The sequence below is a fragment of the Caretta caretta genome, chromosome 26 (assembly GCF_965140235.1).
Source record: "Caretta caretta isolate rCarCar2 chromosome 26, rCarCar1.hap1, whole genome shotgun sequence".
Classification (NCBI taxonomy): Eukaryota; Metazoa; Chordata; order Testudines; family Cheloniidae; genus Caretta; species Caretta caretta.
In genome coordinates this window covers 524,882-548,966 of record NC_134231.1, presented here as the reverse complement: position 1 = coordinate 548,966, position 24,085 = coordinate 524,882, and the positions used below count along the sequence as shown (strand labels likewise).

The following is a 24,085-nucleotide window of genomic DNA, read 5'->3' as shown; positions in this document are numbered from 1 at the left end:
GGCCCAGGCTTCCCCAGCAGCGGCCTGACCCAGCCCCACCCAGGGACCCCTGCCTGGACTGTGGGCACAGGCCGCACCAGCCTACCTTGGTCATACAGGCCTGCGAGGCCTCCTTGTCCAGCAGCACCAGGGCGGTGTCCACATGCCCCTCCCGGGCAGTGATGTGCAGGGGTGTGTGCCCAGCTGTGGTGGCCAGGTTGGGGTTGGCATTGTTCTCCAGCAGAAGCTCCACCATGCTTGTGTGGCCAATACGTGCAGCACAGTGCAACGGGGTCTGGTCATCCTGGGAGAGGAGCAGAGAGAGGTTGGGGGGGACCCACTGCTCTCTCCCAGCCCAGCCAGGGGCATGGAGGGGAGCCCACCCTCCCCGGCTCGGCAGGAGCTGGCCCAACTCAGACCGGACGGGCCACAGGTCTGATCTCCTTCCCAACTGAGCTCTGTGCCTCAGCAGCAGGCAGGGTGATCCTCGGGGCAGCTCTTGCTCACCTGGCAGGCGTCTCCATCAGGCCAGGAACAGCTGCCTCGGGGACAGATGTGCCCTGTCAGAGTCTGGAGCCTTCCCACTGAGTGACAGCCCTCAGGGCTCAGACCTGCCACTGGGGCATTGCACGGCACTCTGGAGAGAGACCAGCACCCGTTGCCCCCAGCACCCAGCCTGGCCTCAGAGAAAAGGGGAGACCCATAGAGCTGGGGACACCAACCTGCCCAGGGAGTTTGGCCTCAGTGCACCCTGCCCCACAGGCACCTACTACGTTTGCAGCTCCCCATGGCAAGTGGCAGCTCCAACCACAAGAGGAACCCACAGACCGTTTCCTGCCATTGCACAACCCTCTGGCCCAGCTCAGCCCCAGGCAGGTGGAAGGAGAGAGGGGACCCAGCTGGCCGGAGCCCCCTCCCTGCCAGACATACCTTGGCTTTTGCATTTACTTTGGCTTTGTTCTGCAGCAGGTACTTGGCCACTTCTGTGTGCCCAGCTCTGGCCGCCATGTGCAGGGGTGTCTCCACCTTCTGCATCCAGGGACAAGGGAGAGGAGAGTGAATCAGGGGTTCCGTGCTCCCCGGGGAGCTGCCCCAGTGCAGCCTGTCAGTCACTGCATGCAGGCTTCACCCCGCGGAGAGCAGCCTCAGGCCGGACTCATGCGAGGGAGGGTCCAGGGAGACACCTCGGGAGCCTCTGCAGCTTGGAAGCCCAAATGGGGATGGCAGGACCCCACACGACACGCCCTCTTGCCCTGATGGGACTCACCACATTAGAGACGTTGGGGGACGCGCCGCGCTGGAGCAAGATCTTGACGATGGACAGGTGCCCCATGAAGGCGGCCACGTGCAGAGGCGTCAGGCCAGACTGCAAGAAAGACAGGCAGGGAGTCAGTACAGCCGGCGCGGTTCCCGCACACGGGGGATAAGAGAGACAGACAGAGTCAGTACAGCCGGCGCGGTTCCCGCACACGGGGGATAGGAGAGACAGGCAGAGTCAGTACAGCCGGCGCGGTTCCCGCACACGGGGGATAAGAGAGACAGGCAGAGTCAGTACAGCCGGCGCGGTTCCCGCACACGGGGGATAAGAGAGACAGGCAGAGTCAGTACAGCCGGCGCGGTTCCCGCACACGGGGGATAGGAGAGACAGGCAGAGTCAGTACAGCCGGCGCGGTTCCCGCACACGGGGGATAAGAGAGACAGGCAGAGTCAGTACAGCTGGCGCGGTTCCCGCACACGGGGGATAAGAGAGACAGGCAGAGTCAGTACAGCCGGCGCGGTTCCCGCACACGGGGGATAAGAGAGACAGGCAGAGTCAGTACAGCCGGCGCGATTCCCGCACACAGGGGATAAGAGAGACAGGCAGGGAGTCAGTACAGCCGGCGCGATTCCCGCACACGGGGGATAAGAGAGACAGGCAGAGTCTGTACAGCCGGCGTGGTTCCCGCACACGGGGGATAAGAGAGACAGGCAGGAAGTCAGTACAGCCGGCGCGGTTCCCGCACACGGGGGATAAGAGAGACAGGCAGAGTCAGTACAGCCGGCGCGGTTCCCGCACACGGGGGATAAGAGAGACAGGCAGAGTCAGTACAGCCGGCGCGGTTCCCGCACACGGGGGATAAGAGAGACAGGCAGGGAGTCAGTACAGCCGGCGCGATTCCTGCACACGGGGGATAAGAGAGACAGGCAGAGTCTGTACAGCCGGCGTGGTTCCCGCACACGGGGGATAAGAGAGACAGGCAGAGTCAGTACAGCCGGCGCAGTGCCTACACACGGGGGATAAGAGAGACAGGCAGAGTCAGTACAGCCGGCGCGATTCCCGCACACGGGGGATAAGAGAGACAGGCAGGAAGTCAGTACAGCCGGCGCGGTTCCCGCACACGGGGGATAAGAGAGACAGGCAGAGTCAGTACAGCCGGCGCTGTTCCCGCACACGGGGAATAAGAGAGACAGGCAGAGTCAGTACAGCCGGCGCGGTTCCCGCACACGGGGGATAAGAGAGACAGGCAGAGTCAGTACAGCCGGCGCGGTTCCCGCACACGGGGGATAAGAGAGACAGGCAGAGTCAGTACAGCCGGCGTGGTTCCCGCACACGGGGGATAAGAGAGACAGGCAGAGTCAGTACAGCCGGCGCAGTGCCTACACACGGGGGATAAGAGAGACAGGCAGAGTCAGTACAGCCGGCGCGATTCCCGCACACGTGGGATAAGAGAGACAGGCAGGAAGTCAGTACAGCTGGCGCGGTTCCCGCACACGGGGGATAAGAGAGACAGGCAGAGAGTCAGTACAGCCGGCGCGGTTCCCGCACACGGGGGATAAGAGAGACAGGCAGAGTCAGTACAGCCGGCGTGGTTCCCGCACACGGGGGATAAGAGAGACAGGCAGGAAGTCAGTACAGCTGGCGCAGTTCCCGCACACGGGGGATAAGAGAGACAGGCAGAGTCAGTACAGCCGGCGCGGTTCCCGTACACGGGGGATAAGAGAGACAGGCAGAGTCAGTACAGCCGGCGCAGTGCCTACACACGGGGGATAGGAGAGACAGGCAGAGTCAGTACAGCCGGCGCGGTTCCCGCACACGGGGGATAAGAGAGACAGGCAGAGTCAGTACAGCCGGCGCGGTTCCCGCACACGGGGGATAAGAGAGACAGGCAGAGTCAGTACAGCCGGCGCAGTTCCCGCACACGGGGGATAAGAGAGACAGGCAGAGTCAGTACAGCCGGCGCGGTTCCCGCACACGGGGGATAAGAGAGACAGGCAGAGTCAGTACAGCCAGCGCGGTTCCCGCACACGGGGGATAGGAGAGACAGGCAGAGTCAGTACAGCCGGCGCGGTTCCCGCACACGGGGGATAAGAGAGACAGGCAGAGTCAGTACAGCCGGCGCAGTTCCCACACACGGGGGATAAGAGAGACAGGCAGAGTCAGTACAGCCGGCGCAGTTCCCGCACACGGGGGATAAGAGAGACAGGCAGGAAGTCAGTACAGCCGGCGCGGTTCCCGCACACGGGGGATAAGAGAGACAGGCAGGGAGTCAGTACAGCCGGCGCGGTTCCCGCACACGGGGGATAAGAGAGACAAGCAGAGTCAGTACAGCCGGCGCGGTTCCCGCACACGGGGGATAAGAGAGACAGGCAGGGAGTCAGTACAGCCGGCGCGGTTCCCGCACACGGGGGATAAGAGAGACAGGCAGAGTCAGTACAGCCGGCGCGGTTCCCGCACACGGGGGATAAGAGAGACAGGCAGAGTCAGTACAGCCGGCGCGGTTCCCGCACACAGGGGATAAGAGAGACAGGCAGAGTCAGTACAGCCGGCGTGGTTCCCGCACACGGGGGATAAGAGAGACAGGCAGAGTCAGTACAGCCGGCGCGGTTCCCGCACACGGGGGATAAGAGAGACAGGCAGAGTCAGTACAGCCGGCGCGGTTCCCGCACACGGGGGATAAGAGAGACAGGCAGAGTCAGTACAGCCGGCGCGGTTCCCGCACACGGGGGATAAGAGAGACAGGCAGGAAGTCAGCACAGCTGGCATGGTGCCCGCGTATGGGGGACGAGAGTCCACCTCCACCCAGCATTTCCAATAGCTGACACCATCACTGACAGACCAGGCTCCTGCTGCCAGATGAGACAGGCTAGCCCCAGGGAAGGGCTGGGGGGAGGAGTACCTGCCCTCCTCCTCTCCCCCCCCCCGGTGGACTTATCCCCCGTGTGTATCTGATGGCCCTGGGAGGGGATCAGGGGGCTGGGAAGAGCCTGGGCAGAGTGTCTGAGCTCCTTCAAGCAGCTCTGCTCCAGGCCACTAGCAGCCCCTCCTGTGGCATGGGGGAGCCCTTCCCAGCTCTGCAGGGAGCATGGGGAAGCCCCCCACTGACACAAGCAGCAACGATGGCCTTGCCCGTTCCAGGGTTGTCACCTTGGCTCAGTGACGGGGAGTTTCCCACATACCCCAAGATCAGGCCCAGAAGCCCTGGGGTGTCTCATGCTGGTGCCCAAACTCACAGGCCACGGGTGAGGGAGAACTGTTTCCTGGTTCCCAGGTCTGGGAGGTGCCGCAGCCCAGCACACCCAGCCCGGCTACCCGGGCCCCCTGGCCAGGCTGGCAGAGAAGAGCTCCCTGCTCCCTCCCACCATGGGCAGTGAACCTGTGCCGCTGCTCCAAGGTGCTGCTAGGCCATGGCCTTTCTGCTCACTGCATCAGAGATGGCAGCACCACCAGAGCAAGGCACCTGGCAGGGCCAGGGCCACCACCCCACGGAGCATAGCCTCCCCCGGGCTGGCCCCTCCTGCTGCATGCCGGCAGCAACACCCTGAACACAGGAAGGGCAGCCAAGGCAAGTGCGTCTCCGCAGCCGGGGCAGGGCCGCGTACCTCCGTGACAGCATCAATGGAGGCGCCAGTCTTCAGCAGCAGCTCCATCACCCGGATGTGGTTCTTCTTGCAGGCGATGTGCAGCGGCGTAAAGCCATTCTGTGAACAGACAGGGAGGCGTCCGGTCAGACCCTCGGCGCACAGCCCTCCCACCAGGCCCCCCTGCCCAGCCCACGCTACTCACCAGTGCTCGGGCATTGGGCTTGGCCCCCTTGTCCAGCAGTATCTTGGCCACGCGGTGGTGCCCGCAGTGTGCGGCCACATGCAGTGGCGTGAGGTGGTCCAGGGTGATGTCGTCGATCTCAGCCTTGTATTGCAGCAGCAGCCGCACGCAGTCCAGGTGGTCTCCCTGAGCCGCCATGTGAATGGGCGACAGGCCGTTCTGAGGGCAGGGAACAGCCTGGGCATTAGGGCAGAGCCAGGCAGGACACAGGGGTTTCCCCTGGGCCAATGGGGCACAAATCTGGCCCCTGCCAGAGACCCAGGGCAGGGAGAGGGCCTGGGGGCCCTGCACAGGCGTTGAGATCCCTGCAAAGGGGCAGAGGATGCATGGTGCTGGGCTGAGGCTGGGGGACAAGCTGCAGCACTGCTGCCTGGCCGGCTGCGGTATGGGGACTGCACCTTTCTCAGAAGCCTTGTTCCCACTGCAGGGGATGTTCGTGGCCTGGCCCTGGGAGGCAGCAGGCGGGTGTGAGTGAGGGGCACTGCTCGGTGTGGGCTGGGGAAGCCCACACTGCCTTGTGCGTCAAATCAGAGCTGCTCTTCCCCACCCGCAGAGCGCCAGGAGCCCACTCCAGGCTGCTGGGGCAGGCCCAAGCATGCATTACAGCTCAGGGAGCCTCTGTAGTGTGGGGCATTCCCAGGTCTCTGCCCACTGGCAATGCCCAGCTAGCATGGGACTCTCAGAGCCCTAGCTTCCCCAGCGCCCAGGGAGCAGGCCCAGGCTCCAAGGCAGAGCCAACTGGCAAGGCAACTCTCAGAGCCCCACAGGCCAGGGCCAGGCACCTTGGTTTTTGCTTGGATGGGAGCCCCGTGGTCCAGCAGGATCTCCATGATTCGCATGTGTCCATTCCTGGCTGCACAGTGCAGGGGAGTCAGCTCGTCCTAGAGAACAGAGAGGGAGGTCAGGGTCTCGGGGCGGGCGGGTGTGGCTAGAGACTCTGGGGAACTCAGGGATGTGAAATCAAGCGCACAGGGTGCAGGAGGCTTGTCCCAGCCTCACACTCCCTGCACGCTCCAGGAGCCAGCCACACCTCTCCATCATGCTGCCCCCTTCCCAGGGACCGGCAACACACCCGCTCACCAGACCGTCTGCACAGTGCACGCACATGGCCAGTGGCTCCCGCTGCACAAGGGCTCTGGTCTGCGGGGGCTCTGCACAGCTCCACCCCCGGGGGGGGTCTCTGGCCCATGCACGCAAGGTGGGGGGACACAAGCTGGGGACACGGTGAGTCTCACCTTGGTCCTTGTCTCTATCTGGGCCCCTCGGTCCAGCAGCAGCCGCACCATGATGATATTGCCCCGGCGGGAAGCCACATGCAGTGGAGTAATCCCGTTCTAGGGGCAGAGAAATAGCATCAGAGAGCGTCGAGCTGGGAACCCCATGGGCTGTCAGAGCCCACTGCCCCACGGAGCTGGAGGGAGGACAGTCAGCACCCACTACCCCACAGAGCTGGGGGAGACAGGTCGGCACCCACTGCCCCATGGAGCAGTCAGAGCTGGGAGACCCCAGGCCAACGCTTGTCGTGAGGAGACGGGTCGTTCGTGCGCTGCATGAAGACGGGGCTGTGAGGGGTCAGTTCCCAGCAGAGCCGAGAGAGGCCGGAGGTCCCCAGTGGGGTGAAGGCGGCTGGGACAGGTAGGAGGGGTTGGGGTAGTAATTGCTGACTGCAATTTGGAGCCCCTGGCGAGGCGGCCGTCTGCCCAGCCCATGGGATCTCTGCCCTCCAGTCCGCACGCCCCAGAGCAGCCGGGCAGACTCCAGGCGGATCATGCCATACCGGCAGCACAGTGAGACACCCCCGAGCCCCTGCCCCTTGCCCCCGAGCGTGTGGGCGCTGGGCTGCCTGGGACCTACCTGTGGGGTGAAGTTGACATTAGCACCGCGGTTCAGCAGGAGCTGGGCCACGCTGAGGTTCTCATAGTGAGCCGCGATGTGCAGGGGGGTAAATCCTGTCTGGGGAGAGAAAGGGCGGGTCAGTGCAGCCCCCCAGACAGACCAACCGACTGCAGACAGGCTCTGTCACGGAGTCCCTGGGCGATGCTCTGGAACTGCTCCCTATGAAGCCAGTCAGGACTCTGGGGCAGTCGCCTTTCTGTGAGCAGCCTGTCTTCAGGACACACAGCTCACACAGCTTCCACCTTCCTGGGTCTGACCTCGGAGCATTCAGCATCCTCTGCCCCTCCGTGCGCTTCCCACAGCGAGTCCGCTCAGGCGGGGCTCCTGGGGAAGCCAGAGGGTCCTGCACCCCAACTTCGCAGTCAGACGTGACTCTCAGCCAGCCAGTAAAACAGAAGGTTTATTAGACGACAGGAACATGGTCTAACACAGAGCTTGCAGGTGCAGAGAACGGGACCCCTCAGCTGGGTCCATTTTGGGGGGTAGTGAGCCAGACAACCACGTCTGCACTTCACTCCATGTCCCAGCCAGCCCCAAACTGAAACTCCCTCCAGCCCCTCCTCCTCTGGGCTTTGTTCCTTTCCCGGGCCAGGTGGTCACCTGATTCCTTTGTTCTCCAACCCTTCAGCTCTCACCTTGCTGGGGGGGAAGGGCCCAGGCCATCAGTTGCCAGGAAACAGGGTGTCGGCCATTCTCTGTGTCCAGACCCCTGCACACACATGCCCTCTAGGGCTCTGCAATGATCATACACCCTTACTCCACCCCCTAGATACTTAAGAACTGCCTGGGGGAAACTGAGGCACCCCCACACCACTCAGAGGAAACATTAAGAACAGTCCCACTTCGTCACATCTCTCCCCCCTTCGAGATCGAACTGAGCGGGGTCACTTTAGCCGGTGACCTGGGGAAGTTCGAAGCCACCAACATTCCCATGGATGCCCCAGCATCTCTCCCATTCCTTGGTAGGAGTTACACCAGGCCCTTCCAGTTTCACGCCCTCCCTTAGGTCAGGGGTGGTCGATAGCACTTGCAGGCCGCATGTGGGAAGGTTTATGCAGCCCATGCCCTTTGGCCACCCCAAGAATGTCTCCCCATTGACCATCACCTTCTGCTCCCACTGGAGGTCCGGGGGGCCTGGCCCCAGGAAACTCCACACAGACATATAGGTTGGGGTCAGGAGTGGGAGCCTGTCCACATCCCCAACCATCTGGCTGACGGAGTCTAAGGCCTTGGGACCCAGCAAGGGAGCTAGACACCGGGGCTTTTCCGCAGGGTCCCCTTGGTTCAAATCGCCAGCCTGCTCAAAGGCAGTGAGGTGGGCATCCAAACCCCCCCCCTTAACCAGGGGCAGCAATTTAGTCTCGAGGTTCCCTGCGGAACTGGCCCCCCGGGGTCTATCCCCACTCACCCCTGAGGGGTCCCCTAGGCCTCTCCGCTCCCCCACCGCCAGTTCATGCTGCTGCTGCTTCTGCAGCTCTTTCTCGGGCTCTCGCTGTCTCTCACAGTCCTCTTGCTCTCTCAGACTCAGCTCCAATCCCGTCCGTCTCGATCCCCCGATGGGGAACCCGATTGTGAAGACCCTCGTCTGGTCGGGGACAGGAGTCTTGGCGATGCCTGGCTCCCGCTTCAGCTGCTCCCAGATCCTGCTATAGCCCCAGTTGGGGTCAGGAATCTGTTCCTTAGAGCGGTCATCCTCCTCCAGCTGCACGATTAACTCTGCTTTGGTGCACTTTCCAACGCTCAACCCTCTCTTTTTGCACAGGGTTACAATGTCCTTCTTAAGGAGACGGTGACAGGCCATCACTCCGCTCCTCCCAAGTTGTTGTGGACTCACAGGCCTGTGTGTTCTCAGCTCCCCACGGTTTCCAGGGAGAACCCCTAGTGTGCCAGCCCTTCTCGAGGTCACCACCTCTTTGCCAGGGTCGAGCTGCAGACTCCTCCGCCCCTTGGACTGCTTGCTGCAATCCCCAGGGGAACCCTGCTACTGCACAGTCCTTCTCGCTGGTCACACACTCCCAGGGGTTAACCGCCCCCCGAAACCGCTCCTCTCTGAGCCTTCAGCAGGCCTAGTCCTCGGCAATCCCCCTTCGTGTTACTGCTCCCCAGTCACTTACTGCAGGAAGCGCCATCCACGGGGTGCAGTACATCCCACCGCTGCCACCAGTTGTCACGGAGTCCCTGGGCGATGCTCTGGAACTGCTCCCTATGAAGCCAGTCAGGACTCTGGGGCAGTCGCCTTTCTGTGAGCAGCCTGTCTTCAGGACACACAGCTCACACAGCTTCCACCTTCCTGGGTCTGACCTCGGAGCATTCAGCATCCTCTGCCCCTCCGTGCGCTTCCCACAGCGAGTCCGCTCAGGCGGGGCTCCTGGGGAAGCCAGAGGGTCCTGCACCCCAACTTCGCAGTCAGACGTGACTCTCAGCCAGCCAGTAAAACAGAAGGTTTATTAGACGACAGGAACATGGTCTAACACAGAGCTTGCAGGTGCAGAGAACGGGACCCCTCAGCTGGGTCCATTTTGGGGGGTAGTGAGCCAGACAACCACGTCTGCACTTCACTCCATGTCCCAGCCAGCCCCAAACTGAAACTCCCTCCAGCCCCTCCTCCTCTGGGCTTTGTTCCTTTCCCGGGCCAGGTGGTCACCTGATTCCTTTGTTCTCCAACCCTTCAGCTCTCACCTTGCTGGGGGGGAAGGGCCCAGGCCATCAGTTGCCAGGAAACAGGGTGTCGGCCATTCTCTGTGTCCAGACCCCTGCACGCACATGCCCTCTAGGGCTCTGCAATGATCATACACCCTTACTCCACCCCCTAGATACTTAAGAACTGCCTGGGGGAAACTGAGGCACCCCCACACCACTCAGAGGAAACATTAAGAACAGTCCCACTTCGTCACAGGCTCTGACCCTGACTGCAGCCCCCTGTCCCAGAGACCTGGGCCAGCTGCCGATCCCCTGCCCCAGCATGCTCTACGGTGCAGTCTGAGCCAGCCCAGGTCTGCAGGGCCTGGAAGGAAATGGGACTTTCAAACCCTTCAGCACAGAGAGGGGAGCAAGGCGGGAGTGCCGGGCTCTGGGCAGCCTCTGCAGCATGGCTTCCGATGGGAGTGCCAGCTGACACCAGCCCTTGCAGGGGAGCCCATGGTACCTTGGAGAGGACGTCAGCGTTGGGGTCATTCTGCAGGAGCACCGCGGCCGTCCTGGTGTCATCATTGCGGGCAGCAATGTGCAGGGCGGGCAGACGGACCTTCCCCTTTGTCCCATAGTTGATGAGGTGGGCGACCACATTCTCATGCCCCTGCTGCAGAGCAACGGCCAGCGGCGTGAAACCGTCCTGCCAGAGACAGAGTGGGAGGTAAGATGCAGAGCAAGGGGAAGCCTGTGCACAACATGATAGCCCGACAGCAGCACTGGCCACGGGCTCTGGGCACCACCCCCTGCAGGGTCTCACCTCTGTGGCTACATTTTGGTTGGCGCCGCTCTCCAGCAGGAATTTGACGACTTCCAGGTGATTTTCCTGCGCTGCCATGTAGAGGGGCGTGAAGCCTTTCTGCAAACACAGAGCCATGCATGACCGTCTGTGATGAAGCAGGACTGTTCTTAATGTTTCCTCTGAATATTGTGGGGGTGCCTCAGTTTCCCCTATGCAGTTCTTAAGTATCTAGGTGGTGGGGTAAGGGTGTATGATCGTTGCAGAGCCCTAGAGGGCAGGTGTGTGCAGGGGTCTGGACACAGAGATTGGCCAACACCCTGTTTCCTGGCAACTGATGGCCTGGCCCTTCCCCCCTGCAAGGTGAGAGCTAAAGGGTTGGAGAACAAAGGAATCCCAGGGAAAGGGACAAAGCCCAGAGGAGGAGGGGCTGGAGAGAGTTTCAGTTTGGGGCTGGCTGGGGATGAGGAGTGAAGTGCAGATGTGGTTGTCTGGCTCACTGACCCCCAAAAGGGACCCAGCTGAGGGGTCCTGTTCTCTGCACCTACAAGTTCTGTGTTAGACCATGTTCCTGTCGTCTAATAAACCTTCTGTTTTCCTGGCTGGCTAAGAGTCACGTCTGACTGCGGAGTTGGGAGGCAGGACCCTCTGGCTGCCCCAGGACCCTGCCTGGGTGGACTCGCTGCGGGACGCGAACGGAGGGGCAGAGGATGCTGAATGCTCCAAGGTCAGACCCAGGAAGGTGGAAGCCGGGTGAGCTGTGTGTCCTGCAGACAGGCTGCTCCCAGAGAGGAGACTTCCCCAGATGTCTCCTCTCTTCCCCTATGCCTGGCTGCGTAGGGAGCAGTTCCAGAGCATCGCCCAGGGACTCCATGACACCATCACGGACTGCTCCTCACCCTGTAGGACCCAGAGCTCCCTGCACGCCTGCAGCGACCCCCACCCCACATGGCGAAACACAGCAGGGGTGGGAGGAGGAGTGAAACCCCAGTGGCATTTGGGGGGCAGAATGGATGCTGGGACTGTCCCAGGGAAACCTGGCAGGGGTAACACCCCTGCTCTTCAGAAAGTGCCATAGGATCTCTGAGGAGAACAAAGGGTCAAGAGCTTGGTCTGTACAAGACGGGAAAGCGTCTCTATTCGCTAGTGCTAGTAAATATCCACACCCCAGTAGCACCCAGCAGCTCCAGACGGGGCCCTGTTGTGCTGGGCACTGTGCAGACACAGCCAAGTTATACTATTGCCCTGCAGGGCTCAGTGCCTCGCCAGACAGGTGACCAGTGACAGGGAGGCGATCAAATGGATACCATCTCCCTGTCACATACCCAGTTCCTGGGTGGTTCTGTGCATGAAGTGTGGTAACATGCTTTCCCCATCCCCGCCCCTAGTCATTAGGGGCCGAGTTCGAGCTGCGCTCAGCATGCTGGGTGTACGCTGGAGGCTGAGTACCTGTGGCCACAGAGTTGGGTGCTGAGCCCTCAGAAATCTGGCCCTGGATGTTTCACTTTCCTCCTTTCTACCCTCTCTCTCTCTCTCTCTCTCTCTCTCCAGCTCTTACTGACCCTCCAGGAGAGCAGCAGCTGCAGTCCACCACTGGTAGCGTGGTTGTGTCCCCCTGCCATGACATTTCTAACCCTCCCCAGCCGGACAGAGGCGCCGTGTCTGCTCAGGCACAAGGCTTGCCCAAATGGCTCAAAGGAAAATGGGAAGAGAAAAGCCAGCCAAGGAGTGGCCAACAGCACTGTGGAGCTGGGAAGCAGGCGGGCTCTGGGGCATGGCTGCTCAGCACTGTCAGGGCACCCCAGCTAGGAGCCCGCGGACCTGCCTGGGGGCTGTTTAACACCCAGACCCGGTTCCAGACAGCATGTTTTACCTGCGACTGTGCGTTGACGTTTGCCCCATAGTTCACCAGCTCCCGGACCACGTCCTCCTGTCCTGCCAGGGCCGCGATGTGCAGAGCCGTGTTTCCCTTCTGAAACACAGCAGGACAGGGTGAGTCAGGGCACGCCACAGAGCAGCCTGCAGCATACAGGTCAGGGTCGGAGGGTGGCTGTGCATGGGGAAGCCAGGCAGGTGTGCTTGGAGCTGGTGTTAGAGGTTGCGAGCTATTGGGGAGCGTGCACCCTGTCCGCACAGGCCAAGTCTGCACTCACGGAAACGTGTAATTCAACATGCCTTAGCTGACACCTAACCAACACGTGCAGACCCCATGTGCAGACAAGCCATGGCATTTCCACACATGTCCCAAGGGAGGGCACAGAGAGTTAGTTAGCAAACAAGCACTCCAGGGTAGGCAAACCCAGCGTGCACACAGGAAGGCTGTGTGCACTAGCCATGGGCACGGACTCTGTACCAGGGAGAGGGACGAAGTGTGTATGTCTCTATGTCCCTGGTCCTGGGAGCCAGGAGGCCATGCTGGGGCCGCGTGGGCTGGTGGTTGTTTCCATGCTGGAGAGGTGCGTAGGGGGTGACTGGGAGGGATTCACTGTGTGCAGGCGGCTGTGGAGACCCTGCTTCCTGGGGAAGATCAGTGTGGGACAGGGGGCTGCTGAATGCCCATCTCAGGTGCCCCTTGCTGAGCTGGGTTTGCCTGAGATCAGGGCTGTCCCCCTGCTAACTCACCCGGCAGGCTGCTCTCCCTATGCCCCCAGCTGCTCCCGCTGCCCTGACTGCATCTGCTCTGTGAGCAGCTCTGCAGAGCCACAAGCTGCCTGAGTCCCTGGGCCAGCGAGAGGGGCCCCACTGGACCAGGCCGGCTGGCACCTGGCCAGCCAGGGGAAACAGGGCTCGTGTGGGAGCAAGGCCGCAGCAGGGGAGTGGGACACAAGAGCCAAGAGGCAAAGGTGTGACGGGGGTCAGACAACGCAGGAAGGGACGAAGGCAGTGCAGGGAGGGCAAGGAGCAGAGAAAGGGAGACAATAAACGAGAGAACAAGTGACTGGAGCCAGCTCACCAGCTGGCCACTAGTGACAGAGGAAAGGCAAGAGGGCCCCAAGTCAGCGGACAGAACCAGCCACCGTGGCTAGGAGCGAGTACAGGAGCAGGCAGGGCCCAGCTCCGCAGCGCTGGGGTAGGGAGGGGAGAGCAGGGCCTGGCCCCCTTGGGAGCGGATGCTCCTGAACCCACTGTGCCCCATGGATGGCCCTGCAGCTCCGTGCAGCACGCACAGGATGGTTGGCCCACACCCTTTTTTTCAGCACAAGGAGGAGGAGGATTTTGTATTCCCCATTAAATCAATGGCAGTGCAGCCAGAAAACCCTGAGTCAGGCTCAACAGGCCTCAACAGCCAGAGCCCTAGCAGGGGGGAGCAGGAGCAGGAGCTTAGCCGATCCATCGCCAGGCTTTGCTGCATCCCCTTTGCGGGTCTCACGCCACGGATGTCAGCGCCCTCCTAGCCCAGAAGTGCTGGGAACGCGCCGGCAGGGAGATGCAGACACAGATTGTGCTGGAGGTTGCTCATTCATCAGCCTGTTCGCTAAAGTCTTTGTCCCGCCTGTCACGAGTGAGCACTGCTCTCCTCCGTGGTGACTTTCAGGTGAGGCAAGGTGACAATGACACATTATTGAACTACGACTGCAGGGAGCTCCCTCGGGGCAACAGGGACCATGCTGGGCCTGAGCAGCTCAGCCCAGGGCTGGGAGGAAGGGACTGTGGGGTTCTGCTGGACCTGGGATAGGAGATATGGACAGGAGGAAGCTCTCACAGGTTAGGTACCTGCTGCTGCCCTTCTCCTGGATGCGCAGTGACGTGGTCTCCTCTTTCCCAGCGTCAGAAAGCCCCTCACTGCTCCTGGAGTGGGTTCTCCCCCTGTGCTCCTCTGGCAGGCTCTGAACCCAGGCCTGGATTTCTTTGCACCTACTCACCCAGGGATGTCTCCATGGTCCTGCTTTGAGCAGGGGATTGGACGAGATGACCTCCTGAGGTCTCTTCCAATCCTAATCTTCTATGATTCTATGATTCCTCTAGCCCTGTCATCCAACTGGGAGTCCCATTTTGCTTTACACATGACATGGAGAAGGCACCTGCGCTCCGGGAGGCAGGTCAGTTTCACCCACCCCAGTTTATAGAGCAGAGAGGGGAAGGAACCTGCCCAAGGCTGCAGAGAGAGGCTGTGGCAGAGACAGAAACAGAACCCAAATCTCCTGCGCATCAGCCCAGTGCCATTGCTACAAGCCCAGCCTCTCCCGGGTACAATGTGGGCAAAGGATGTGCTGAGCCCCCATTTCCTGTCCGTGCCAGCCCTTACCTTGGTTGTTGTTTCTAAAACAATTTCCTTGTGCAGCAGCTCAGCCACCATCTTCACGTGGCCTTCCTTGGAGGCCAGATGCAGGGCGTTCAGCCCGTTCTGGAAAGAGCAGAGTGGCGGGCTGGTTAGCCAGGTTGGGGAACACACTTGTGGAAGCTGTGGGCAGCAGAGGGGAACCCCACTGCCATGGAGCCAGGGCTGCAAACACAAAGCTCACGAGGCTGCACAGAGCAGAGCGAAGCCCTGGGCCACCAGCTGCTAACAGCATTGAGCCTTTAGATCAGCAACCCCAAACCCAATGCAGATCAATCTCGCTGCCCTGTGATACAGTTGGGGAAACAGAGGCAGGTGTAACTTGCTCGAGGCCTCAGAGCTGGGACTATGATTCAGCAGTTGCTGGTGTCCAGCCAGTTCACTCTCCCTGCGAAATGCTCCTCTCTAAGCAGGGACATCAGAATCCCAGAGCGATAAACCCCTGTGAGGAGCTGCTGCCTCAGGAGATCAGCTCACATCAGCATCCAGATGGAGCAGGGGGAATCCGCTGGCACCTGGTGTTTTGGTGCCCTCCATCTGCCCACCCACAGAGCTCCTGTGCCAGACAAACCCACCAGCACCTGGCAGCAGCATCACCACCCCCAGCATCGTTCTTCCAGCAATGCCCCAGTGCCAATGCTCTGCACAGCAGGCTGCTAGGTTTAGCACAAAACCCCACCAGCCAAGCCAACACCGGGACTCCCAGCGACACCCACCACCCCAGTTGGGACGAACACCTTGTGGTGCTGCTCTGAGTAGCACAGCGCACGGCTGCCTGTTCTACTCACACACACCCTGCTGCCCGTCAGGTTCCCCCGGCCCCTGGCGTCTGGGATTCCACTGGCTGCTGCAGGGTGAACACAAGCGCCTCGACTGTTTTCCCTTTGCCAGCACAATGCTCCACTCCTCCAGGCATTCGCTCTTAGTATCAGCACAGCAGCAGCACCCAGAGGCCCCGCTCAGAGACCAGGAACCCTCGGGCTAGGCACAGTACAAACCCCAACCCACTCCCAGTACACTGGACCCAGAGCTGTGGGCTCCAAAGCCTCAGCTGGGAGCAGCCCTCCCTATCCTGGGGAGCCCTGCCCAGAGCCCCTTCCCAGAAGGCGTCTTTACAAGGCAGGCCAAGGGCTGATGCTGCAGCAGGCACCTGCTGGGGAAGCAGTGGGAGTGTTTGCCCTGCTGTCAGAGCCCGATGCCGAGGCACCACACAGCAGCTGCTGATGCAGTCTTCTCCCTGCACCTTGCACTGGAGGATGAAGGCTGTGACGAAGTGGGACTGTTCTTAATGTTTCCTCTGAACACCGTATGGGTGCCTCAGTTTCCCCTATACATTTCTTAAGTCTCTAGGTGGTGGAATAAGGGCGTGTAATTGTTGCAGAGCAAAGGGCCAGTGTACTTAAATGGCCGACACTCTGTCTCCTGGCAACTGATGGCCTGGGCCCTTCCCCCCTGCAAGGTGAGAGCTAAAGGGCTGGAGAACAAAGGAATCCGGTGACCTCCTGGCCTGGGGAAAGGGAAAAAGCCCAGAGGAGGAGGGGGGCGGAGAGTGAGTCAGTTGGGGGCTGGCTGGGGACGAGGAGTGAAGTGCAGACGTGGTTTTCTGGCTCATTGCCCTCCAAAATGGACCCGGCTGAGCGGTCCTGTTCTCTGTACCTACAAGCTCTGTGTTAGACCATGTTCCTGTCATCTAAAAAACCTTCTGTTTTTCTGGCTGGCTAAGAGTCACATCTGACTGCAGAGTTGGGGGGCAGGACCCTCTGGCTGCCCCAGGAGCCCGCCTGGGCAGACTCGCTGTGGGAAGCACATGGAGGGGCAGAGGAGGCTGAAGGCTCCGAGGTCAGACCCAGGAAGGTGGAAGCTGTGTGAGCTGTGTGTCCTGCAGTCAGTCTGCTCCCAGAAAGGAGACTTCCCCAGAGTCCTGCCTGGCTCCGTAGGGAGCAGTTCCAGAGCATCGCCCAGGGACTCCGTGACAAAGGCTGACTTAGTGCATGGTGCTGGAGCTTACTTGGGAGCCGTGGGCACCGTGAGGGGGCTCAACGAACGCCATCAGCAGCTCTGTGAGAAAGAGAACGACTCTGCCACAATGCAGCTCTCCCTGCCCAGGGCTTATCTGCTCACTTCGGCAGTCCTGGCAAATTCCCACCCTGGCACAATGACATTAATACAATGGGCTCAGCTCAGTCCCCACAGCACACAACGGGGAATGACCTCCTGCCCCTGCTGAAAAAGACCCAGCATTAGGTGTTGCAGGTCAGCGTTACAGTGCATTGGCAGAGCGAAGGTGGGTGGCACGTGCCCACAGCTCAGCTAGCCGGGGGCTGCAGATCAGGACTGAGCTGCATCGGACCAGCCGGGTAGGACAAGTCTGCAGAAGCCTTAACATTCAGCATCATTTAAATAAAAACTTAAAATGTATCTTGGCACTCTGTCTGGGCCACCCATCGTACCAGAAACAGCAGCTGCCTTTAACCTTGGCTCCAGACACAGGCACACAAAACCCACCAGGTATTAGAGGAAATGCCCCAGGGGAACATTTTTCACTGAAGTTACTGTACGAAACATTAGGTGCAAATATTAGGTCATTTTTTTTATCAGCAGAAAAACCAGTTGCAGAGGCCTATGTCCAATGGCAAATGACTTTTACACGTCTCTGTTACCCTGCAGCGCCCGACACGATGTGCAGCTCATTCACTTTCCCCTTTGATACTGTTTGTTCTGCCCTTCACTCAGCTGAGCCCATTTCGAGCCAACCTTGCCTTGTGGTTCCCATGCACCCCACCCCCACCCCCCCGCAGCGCTGCACTACTGGGGCTGCAAACTCTGCAAGGAGAGGCCAAAACCCAAACAAGCTGCTGGTTTCTTCCTTGCTTTGCAAGCTGCACAGGGAGGGCCCAGGCATGCTGCTCTCACTCAGCTACAGCTTCCATTGTCTTCACTGGTAGTGAGGAGTGCAGGGTCAGGAGGAGACTGTGCAGCTGTTAAGCTGCACACACTCCAGGAAACTGTGTCATCAATAAAACAAACCCCCCATGGACATTTCTACTAGTGCTCGGTTTGGCATCTCTCCTACACACAGCCTCGGTATGCAGCTAGCATTTCACCACATCCAGCTGTCAGCACAGTCAGCACCCGAGAGGCCACTGAGGCAGCTTCTGCTCTTATTTCTGGTGCCCAGTTCAGTATCCCAGGGGTGACCAACAGGGCTGGGGCGGCGGGTAGGGAGGGGCTTAAACCCTCATAGGCCATTTCAACTGGGACTTCTGCCCCCAGAGAATGCCTCCCGCACGTGGGTGCTTCCTTGTTCCTGCAGCTGGGTGTGTGGAGACCATCTGAGCTGTGAGCATCCCCTGTGGGGACACACTCCTGCCTGGTGCATCACACGTGCTGGCTGTCTACTGGTGCTTCTCTAAAGCAGTAAAAGGTCACTTTAGGGCATTGATTTGTCTCCACTGAAATCCGGCTTGCGTGGGAGACACAAGGAAGGGCTCCCAGCAGCATCCCTGGGGTTCCAGCTCCATCCAGCTTCCGGAAAACACTCAAAACTAACATTCAACTTAAAAAACCCCTCATGGTTGAGTAATTTTACTACAGAGTCTTTCCTTCTATCTCCTGCTGGAAAAGCCCCTTGCAAAGTACCAGAGCCAAGAGATGAATTTATTCCTTGTAAAATATTCTTCTGTTGATCTCTGGAGACAGCCCCAATCGTACCAGAGTAAAACCTACAAATCAACACACATCTGCTGAAAATTGACTCAAAAGACTTTCAGATCCCATGAGGGAGGAGGCATCATGCCAAGCGGAAATGCACCTAGCCTGGGAGGACGCAAAGCTCCTAGAAAACAAGCTGAAATGGAGAGACGGATATTGTGCAGTGAAAGCAGGTTCTGTAACACACACACGGCCATAGACACATTCACTCTGTAACTAACTAACACACACACACACACACAGCACATGGCTATAGACACACATTCTGGAACGATTGCATACCAGACACATGAACATAGACACATAGGCACTCTGTCTGTAACACACACACATGGCGATAAACACACTCAGATTCTCTCTCTGTAACACACACATCCTGTCACGTTCAGGGTCAGTAAATATAGATTCATAGAGTCATAGATATCAAGGTCAGAAGGGACCATTATGATCATCTAGTCTGACCTCCTGCACAACGCAGGCCACAGAATCTCACCCACCCAATCCTGCGATAATCCTCTCACCTATGTCTGAGCTATTGAAGTCCTCAAATCATGGTTTTAAGACTTCAAGGTGCAGAGAATCCTCCAGCAAGTGACCCGTGCCCCATGCTACAGAGGAAGGCGAAAAACCCCCAGGGCCTCTTCCAATCTGCCCTGGAGGAAAATTCCTTCCCGACCCCAAATATGGTGATCAGGTGAACCCTGAGCATGTGGGCAAGATTCACCAGCCAGATATCCAGGAAAGAATTCTCTGTAGTAACTCAGATCCCACCCCATCTAACATCCCATCACAGGCCATTGGGCCTATTTACCATGAATATTTAAAGATCAATTAATTGCCAAAATCATGTTATCCCATCATACCATCTCCTCCATAAACTTATCGAGCTTAATCTTGAAGCCAGATAGGTCTTTTGCCCCCACTGCTTCCCTTGGAAGGTGTCACGGAGTCCCTGGGCGATGCTCTGGAACTGCTCCCCATGAAGCCAGTCAGGACTCTGGGGCAGTCGCCTTTCTGTGAGCAGCCTGTCTTCAGGACACGCAGCTCACCCGGCTTCCACCTTCCTGGGTCTGACCTCGGAGCATTCAGCATCCTCTGCCCCTCCGTGCGCTTCCCCCCAGCGAGTCCGCTCAGGCGGGGCTCCTGGGGAAGCCAGAGGGTCCTGCACCCCAACTTCGCAGTCAGATGTGACTCTCAGCCAGCCAGTAAAACAGAAGGTTTATTAGACGACAGGAACATGGTCTAAAACAGAGCTTGCAGGTGCAGAGAACGGGACCCCTCAGCTGGGTCCATTTTGGGGGGAAGTGAGCCAGACAACCACGTCTGCACTTCACTCCATGTCCCAGCCAGCCCCAAACTGAACCTCCCTCCAGCCCCTCCTCCTCTGGGCTTTGTTCCTTTCCCGGGCCAGGTGGTCACCTGATTCCTTTGTTCTCCAACCCTTCAGCTCTCACCTTGCAAGGGGGGGGAAGGGCCCAGGCCATCATTTGCCAGGAAACAGGGTGTCGGCCATTCTCTGTGTCCAGACTCCTGCACACACATGCCCTCTAGGGCTCTGCAATGATCATACACCCTTACTCCACCCCCTAGATACTTAAGAACTGCCTAGGGGAAACTGAGGCACCCCCACACTATTCAGAGGAAACATTAAGAACAGTCCCACTTCGTCACAGAAGGCTATTCCAGAACTTCACTCCTCTGATGGTTAGAAACCTTTGTCTAAACTTCCCGATGGCCAGTTTATATCCTCTCAGATGCTGGGAAACCTGTGAAAAATCATTATTCTCCGGCCCCAGAGTGATGAGGCTGTATTCAAGCCTCAAGAACAACGCAGTCTGTTCGAGCATTTGACCCAAACCAATCTGGAGGACCAGAGCCTATGCAGTGACCTAATTGGAAAGGCATCCTGTTCCCACACCTAACTGCTGAGAACGCTGCCCAGAAATACTCTGGCCAGTGGCTGCATGCACAGTACACTCAACCATTCCGAAAACATGAGAGATGGGGCTTTGCTCTCCGCAGGGAGCGGGGTACAGGGCCTGGGCGAGGTTACAGATTAGGAGATTGACCTGGCTGCACACCTGGACAGCCCAGATGGCAGGAGGGCAGCAGGTAATGCTAGCTCCTATTGACCAGGAAGCTGGCAGCAACGGGCTTTGCCTGTTCTCAGGTCTTGAACTGAAAGCGAGGGCAGTGAAGTGCCCAGGAATCGGACAGACACGTGGAGGAAGGAGATGCACAGTGAAGATGCTGGTACTGGTGCCGACGATGATGATGGAATCAGAAGGATGGGGATGAAGATCAGATGGCATGTTAAGGTCTCTGCTTTTGTGTAAGAATACAGGGCCTGTGGGATAGGTCTGACCACATATATCCCCTTTATTATATACAGGACATGTGAGGTTGGACCTTTCCCACAGGTCTGATATTCCCCAGGAGGGAAACCCAAAGGTGCCATCTAACCACAGCAAGATGGCACAAAGCAAACAGGAACCAGTTTGAAGACATCACTGACGGAGGCTCCTGACTGCCGCAGTCACACGCTCCCAGGTCCTCCCAGTCCAGGCACTACAGCATCTCACCAGCAGCAGGCTTGGCAGGGCTCCCTGCACATCGCTGAACGGAGACTCTGGCTGATGGGAACCTGCATCCCCCACCGTGCTAGGAAAGGGCCGTCCAGAACCAGCCACGCGAGCTCTGCTCTCTGCACAGCCTCCTCCAGACTCCAGCATTCCTTCTCTCTGGGAATAAAGCAGTGGGGCTGGGCACATTCTCAGGTCTCCTCAGGAGCTTTCAGTTATTCTCAAAGGTGAAGTAGCAGCATGGTTCAAGTCACCCTCTATTCATGACTTCTCACACCTTGGAAGTAGCCACAGCCCCCTCAGCTCACTCTCACCTGCTACCCCCCAGCCTTGGGGATGCCCAAAGCTGAGCACAGAGCAGGCAGAACTAACAGATCCCAGCTTCCCTTTGCATCCAGCGACACCGTGCTGCACTGGGGGAGAGCTCCAGAACGCATAGGAAAAGAACGTGACTCAGAATTAAACGTCCCCCCCCCCCCCCACATTCCCAGTGATCTGAGAGAGCAGCGGGCCTGTTGAATACCCTCACTGAGGAGTGAGTGAATGTACCCAGGAGCAGGGCGAGCGTGCCAAGTAACCGGCCTCATGCCGCAGCTCAATATCAGGGGCTCCGCTCCCCGAGGGAGCCCACAGAAGAGAGCAGCAGTTGGGTTTAATGAGCGTGCTGGATTCGGAAACAAAAGCACAGCCGCTCGGAAGATCCTGCCTGGATTCGGTGTAAGTCTGTGATCTACTTAGCATGGAGCCTGGCACAAAGCCCAGGGGCCTGGCACTAAGGTGAGGGTGAACTGTTCAGATCTACAAATCCATCACATGCCAGAGACTCAATAGCAGCATCCCCATGGAGACTTACACGGTAGCAAAATACACAATCAATTCCTGCTTTGCGTACCTGCCAGGACCTGGGCAGGGGTCCGAGTCTCTGTCCCAGAGGAAGGAGCCCAGGAAAGGGGAGAGCCCAAGGGAACAGCTCTCATTCAAAGAGTTTAAAGGATCAGCAAAGGTAGAGACTTTCTACAGGTCAACTCTGGGCCAATTCACTTCTGACTTCCACCCCTGCAAGCCCAGCGCAGTCACAGGCAGCATGTGAACATGAGCCGGATGGCTAGAGCCTCTCAGATACCACGGTGATGGGCATGAGAATCTGAGCAGACCAGAGCATGGGCTCTAGAAGCCTGTGTGTGTGATGATGGGCCCCGATGTGACTGGCTCACACAGCATAAATTGCAATGACAATGCTTCCTGGAGATGGGTCCAAGTGTCGAGCTGGGGGCTGCTAATTTGATACTCCCTTGCTGCTGTGAGACCGGTGCCTTTGATGGACTCCCAGCTGCAGGGTCTGGAGCCGTGACTGCACAGACCCCAGCCCTCCACACTCACCCTCCTACAGCCACCGCATCTGGAGAAACCCTCCCCGGCTAACAACATGCCACCAGTCCTAAGCTCCAACGTGTCAGAGCAACAGCCCCCTGGGGTGCCCCCTGAGCATGCAGAGATCACAGTTCCAGCCTGGCCCCTTCATCAGCCAGGATACAGCCATTACCACCAAGGAGCCTGGTTTCTGGCCTTCTCTTTGCTGGCTTAGGAAACTCCCCTGGGACTGGGACACGAGTGGGGCTCCCTCCAGATACTGTTGGCTTGAGAGCACATTGCTCTCACCTCCTTCTGCCCCTGCCCCCAGCCTTTTAGCACTTTCCCAGTGAGAATCTGCCTCCCCCGCTCCCCCCCCCCCCCCCCCCGGTTCCTTATATTCCCTGAATTGGTTTGGGCTCCTGTGATCATTGGCTGCTGTCAAGACAGCACCACCCTGGACTCTGGCTACCAGACACACTGCAGCAGCCTCCCGTGCAGGGCACTGGATCAGACAAGCGCTGAGCAGGACCGCCTGGCAGCTGCCTTCAAACAGCAGCCACAGGGACAGGTCTCAGGCACAGCTGGGGCCAGTGGCAGGGTGCACAGGCACATGGGAGCAGCCAGAGCCCCAGACCTCGGCCCAGCTGAAGAAGCTGCAACCAGGTCACTGCATGGCAGGATCACGAAGCCCCATGTGAGGGCACCGTGGACTCTGCTGAACCCAGACAGCCCCACCCCCCACGCAAACACACACAGCACCGCACACCCAGCGCTACACATACACACACACGCAGTGCCATACACACACCCACACAGCACACACAGCGCACACACATACACACCCACCGCCACACCCACACACACAGAGCACCATACACACAAACACACACAGAGCACCATTCACACAGCGCACACACATACACACCCACCGCCACACACACACAGCGCCACGCACACAGAGCACCATACACACACACACACACAGAGCACCATGCACACAGCGCACACACATACACACCCACCGCCACACACACACACACAGAGCACCATACACACAAACACACACAGAGCGCCATGCACACACACACACAGAGCACCATGCACACAGCGCACACACATACACACCCACCGCCACACACACACACACAGAGCACCATACACACACACACACACAGAGCACCATGCACACAGCGCACACACATACACACCCACCGCCACACCCACACACACAGAGCACCATGCACACACACACACAGAGCACCATGCACACAGCGCACACACATACACACCCACCACCACACACACACACACAGCACCATGCACACACACACACAGAGCACCATGCACACAGCGCACACACATACACACCCACTGCCACACCCACACACAGAGAGCACCATGCACACACACACACAGAGCACCATGCACACAGCGCACACACATACACACCCACCGCCACACCCACACCCACAGAGCACCATACACACAAACACACACAGAGCACCATGCACACAGCGCACACACATACACACCCACCGCCACACACACGCAGCGCCATACACACACGCAGTGCCACGCACACACACACAGCCCCCCCACACACCCACACACAGCACCATGCACACAGCGCACACACACCTCCCTAGCACCACACACAAACACACAACTGCGGGGAGCGTGTACATTTGCATGAGCCGTGTATGTGTCTGACAGACCGAAGAGAACAGTGGCTCATCCAGCTGCGACAGAGACATTACAACTTTTGCCCTCCTCTG

At 59.0% G+C, this 24,085-nt stretch overlaps 1 protein-coding gene across 8 annotated transcripts in view; it reads right to left on the bottom strand.

Annotated features, from left to right (window-relative positions):
* The window catches only part of ANK1 (ankyrin 1), a 131,446-nt gene that overhangs the window by 40,603 nt on the left and 66,758 nt on the right, over window positions 1–24,085 (bottom strand). For all 8 annotated transcript variants that reach the window (XM_075123390.1, XM_075123391.1, XM_048829439.2 and 5 more), the window contains exons 3-14: window positions 14,632–14,730; window positions 12,259–12,357; window positions 10,407–10,505; window positions 10,104–10,289; window positions 6,917–7,015; window positions 6,298–6,396; window positions 5,845–5,943; window positions 5,024–5,221; window positions 4,840–4,938; window positions 1,247–1,345; window positions 910–1,008; window positions 86–283 (exon numbers count right to left, since the gene is read on the bottom strand). In XM_075123390.1, coding sequence (XP_074979491.1) covers window positions 86–283; window positions 910–1,008; window positions 1,247–1,345; window positions 4,840–4,938; window positions 5,024–5,221; window positions 5,845–5,943; window positions 6,298–6,396; window positions 6,917–7,015; window positions 10,104–10,289; window positions 10,407–10,505; window positions 12,259–12,357; window positions 14,632–14,730 — 1,473 coding nt within the window. The remainder of the gene's footprint in view (window positions 1–85; window positions 284–909; window positions 1,009–1,246; window positions 1,346–4,839; window positions 4,939–5,023; window positions 5,222–5,844; window positions 5,944–6,297; window positions 6,397–6,916; window positions 7,016–10,103; window positions 10,290–10,406; window positions 10,506–12,258; window positions 12,358–14,631; window positions 14,731–24,085) is intronic.